The sequence below is a fragment of the Quercus lobata genome, chromosome 6 (genome assembly GCF_001633185.2).
Source record: "Quercus lobata isolate SW786 chromosome 6, ValleyOak3.0 Primary Assembly, whole genome shotgun sequence".
NCBI lineage: Eukaryota > Viridiplantae > Streptophyta > Magnoliopsida > Fagales > Fagaceae > Quercus > Quercus lobata.
The window spans coordinates 17,909,741-17,913,235 of NC_044909.1; the positions used below are offsets into that span (position 1 = coordinate 17,909,741).

The 3,495-nt window shown below is 34.1% G+C and overlaps 1 protein-coding gene across 1 annotated transcript; it reads left to right on the top strand.

Annotated features, from left to right (window-relative positions):
• The first annotated feature begins 292 nt into the window (after positions 1-292).
• Positions 293-2,620, top strand: LOC115993859 (transcription factor MYB4-like). Its single transcript, XM_031117839.1, has 3 exons — positions 293-582; positions 775-904; positions 1,494-2,620. The coding sequence occupies exons 1-3, from the start codon at positions 450-452 to the stop codon at positions 2,068-2,070; spliced, it is 840 nt and encodes a 279-aa protein (XP_030973699.1). The 5' UTR covers positions 293-449; the 3' UTR covers positions 2,071-2,620.
• Positions 2,621-3,495: the final 875 nt, after the last annotated feature.

Here is a 3,495-nt window from a genome sequence, read left to right on the forward strand (position 1 = left end):
AGCATTCATTCATGTACGAGTGTTCAGTTCTCATGCATAGTCAATAACGAAAAATTTAATGTCAATTGTCAAACCTATTTTGGACGTTTCAACCTTTTGTAATGTTGATCTTTTGTCTGATTCACTTACTCAGCAACTTTTACTAGTCTCACTAATCGCTATATGACACTTTCCGTAGTCTCAGTCTGCCGAGCCTTACCGAAGTCAATTATTTAGATTTCTTTTATATATATATATATATATATATATATATATATATTTTGAAGACAGATTCTCCTTCCTGGAAATTGCTAAGAATTTTATATTCTTCTTTGCCTGCTAGGCAAGAACATATCTTAGTATAAATAGCCAACTAAGGCCTTGGAAAATTTTGAGCTCAAAGATATAAGAGAAAAGAAGGAGCTTAGAGAGCATTTGATAGAAGTGTTGCGCAAGTTACAAAAACAAAGATGGTGAGAGCTCCTTGCTGTGAAAAGATGGGACTAAAGAAGGGTCCCTGGACTCCTCAAGAAGATCAAATTTTAATCTCCTACATCCAAAAATATGGCCATGGAAATTGGCGTGCGCTCCCAAAACAAGCTGGTAATTACAAATTCTTACATGTCCAGGCCATATGGATTTTTGCTATACAGATTATAGAATTAGAAATACATGGACAAGCTTAAGAAAAGGAATAAAAAAAGAGTTACGCCATGGTTTCATCTTTCTCATATGGGGTTATATTTATTTCTAGTAGTCTCATCTTTTTCTTGGTCTATATCTTATGTTGTTTAGGTCTACTAAGATGTGGAAAGAGTTGCAGACTCCGCTGGACAAATTACTTAAGGCCAGATATCAAGAGAGGAAACTTCAGCAAAGAAGAAGAGGAAACTATCATTAAGTTGCATGAAATGCTAGGGAATAGGTATGCATCAATTCATTTACCAGTTTATAAATGAAATCATTTTATTTCTTTATCCCCAAAATATAGTACTTAGCTGTTTGCATTACACGAACATTAATATATAAACAAACACAAATTTCAAAGGAAGCCACTATATTTCACTTTTCAATATCTTATTATGGACCTTTTTTTTTAGGGGGAGAAGGTAAATCTTGGTGGAGATTCAATAAATTAATAGAAAAGTTTTCAAGTATTTTTTTTGGTGGTGGGTTTACTAGCCCCATTATCTTCAATGTACTAGTTTTTTTTATGTTTAATTAGTGGGGACTCGAAGCCATCAATATGAAAAATAAAGGAATACGTCTCTCTCCCAAGTCTCAACTTTGTGTCACAAAAGACAAACAAGTGGGGCTGAAAGATTCTCAAAATTGTTCTGGCCATAGCTTGTAGCACATGCAGATATGAAAGATGTCTGTAATTTTTCGATCATTAATTTTGACACCTCAAATTAAAGTAATTATTTTGTTGGATAAACAATCATACGCTTTTCTTCTTCTGCTAGCAACTATACTATACATATCTCAAACAAATTATTTTCCTTCGTTTTTAGGTGGTCAGCAATTGCAGCAAGATTACCAGGAAGAACTGACAATGAAATAAAAAATGTCTGGCACACCCATCTGAAGAAAAGACTCAAACAAAACCAGGCCAATCCAGAAACCAAGCTACAACCTACAAATTGTGATTCCAATGCCCCAGTGCAATCAGAATCCTCCAGCTTGAATGTTCCTTCACAGCAAGGGTTTGAGAGTCCAGCATATACAACAATGTCCCCACAAACATCTTCTAGTGATGATATTTCATCGGCCACAGATGCTTCAATGGCAACCATGGACCAAAACAGCATGACTAATAATGTCAAAGATGAACAAATTGATATCTGGGAAACTTTTCCCGAAATCGATGAAGGGTTTTGGTCTGAAGCACCTTTGGCTGAAAATACAAGCATGCCATCGAGTTTATTGGCAAACAATGATGAATTATTACAAGCCCAATTTCCATTCAACTCAACTGAGTTAGTGGAACCAGACTATAGCGATGGCTCAAATATTATTGATGATGGCATGGATTTTTGGTACAACCTTTTCATTGGAGCTGGGGGCTCACCAGAATTATCAGAATTTTAAAAATTAATTTTATTTTCTGTTTGGAGGCTTGGATATCTTTGAAAAATATCTTGGTACCATGATTTTGATCGTTATAACAACGGAAGGACAGCAATTCCAAGCGTGTGGCGCAGATTTCTCTCCTAGTCCAAAAGCAAGAATCACTGGTTGACGAAGAAACAAAAGGCAGGTCTTGCTCATGAGTTATGAGGATGACCAAGGTGGTAATTAAAAGGGAGGCAAATCGTAAAACACATGCTTTATCCTTTATGGACCAGAAACAAGTGAAGGACAAAAACATTGACTTAGATACAGTTTTGTAAAGTGATAGAAAGACTTCCAAAAGCATTATAGCATAATCCTTTATTGAACAAACAAAGTTACATACGTTTCTTCAGCATAGCCTTTGTTAATTAAATTTGTGTAACCATGGCATCAGTACCATTATTGTATTTAGAGGCAAGACATCCACATACGTTCGGTGGATAGAATTTATTGGTTGTTTTAGTTAAATTATTGATTTGGTGATGAATGATGAATAAAATTAATTTGTTGATATTTGAATGGTTAATACCTTGGGTAACTCTTACTTAATTTTAAATTATTTATTTGAAAAATCTCATGGTTGGTTACCTGTTCTAAACATGGATGTTGTTATTTACTTTTTTATTTATAAATTCATGTGTTGTATATAATTTGAAGTTCAAAGAACTTTAAAATTTAAATAGGTTAGGATTTTGAACTTATAACACCCCATTCATGATGACTGTTTGTTACTATCGAGTCAAAGCACCAATTATTAGTTTTTTTTTTTTTTTGGGTAAGTAGATTCAAACCCAAGTATTTTATTTGATAACAAAAAAAATTTACCAATTGTGATCACCAAAACCCACATAAGAAGTCAATGTTATTTAACTATAGAATTATTATTATTTTTAAATCTCTAGTAAAAATCATTGAATAATAAGTAAATAAATAAAGTTATTGAATAATGTACCATTGACACTGAAAAAAGTAACCATCAACCCAACCTTTGAATTATTCTGTTGTGATAAGATGCTCAAGAGAGATGTAAAGACTAGGTATAAATATTGTTAGACTGTGAACTATGTCATTCTATCTCAAAATTAATTGGTGATAAGGAAGATGTACTTAAATCCTTTATGACACTGGATATCTCACTAAGCAGGCCTGTTTTTAGGGTGGTCATAGGGAGCTTAATTATGCGTCCACCCCCCCCACCCCAACACACAAAAAACAATGCCCCCCCCCACGATGAGGTTCTTGTGACTTGAACATATGACTTTAGCTCCGATACCACTTGTCAAATTGTGAGTTGTGCCACTCTACTTCTAAACCAATTGGTGATAAAAAAATACAAGTAGATCTTTTATAGTATTCGATATCACGTCTCATGAGCCTGTTATTAGAGCGGTCATAGAGAGC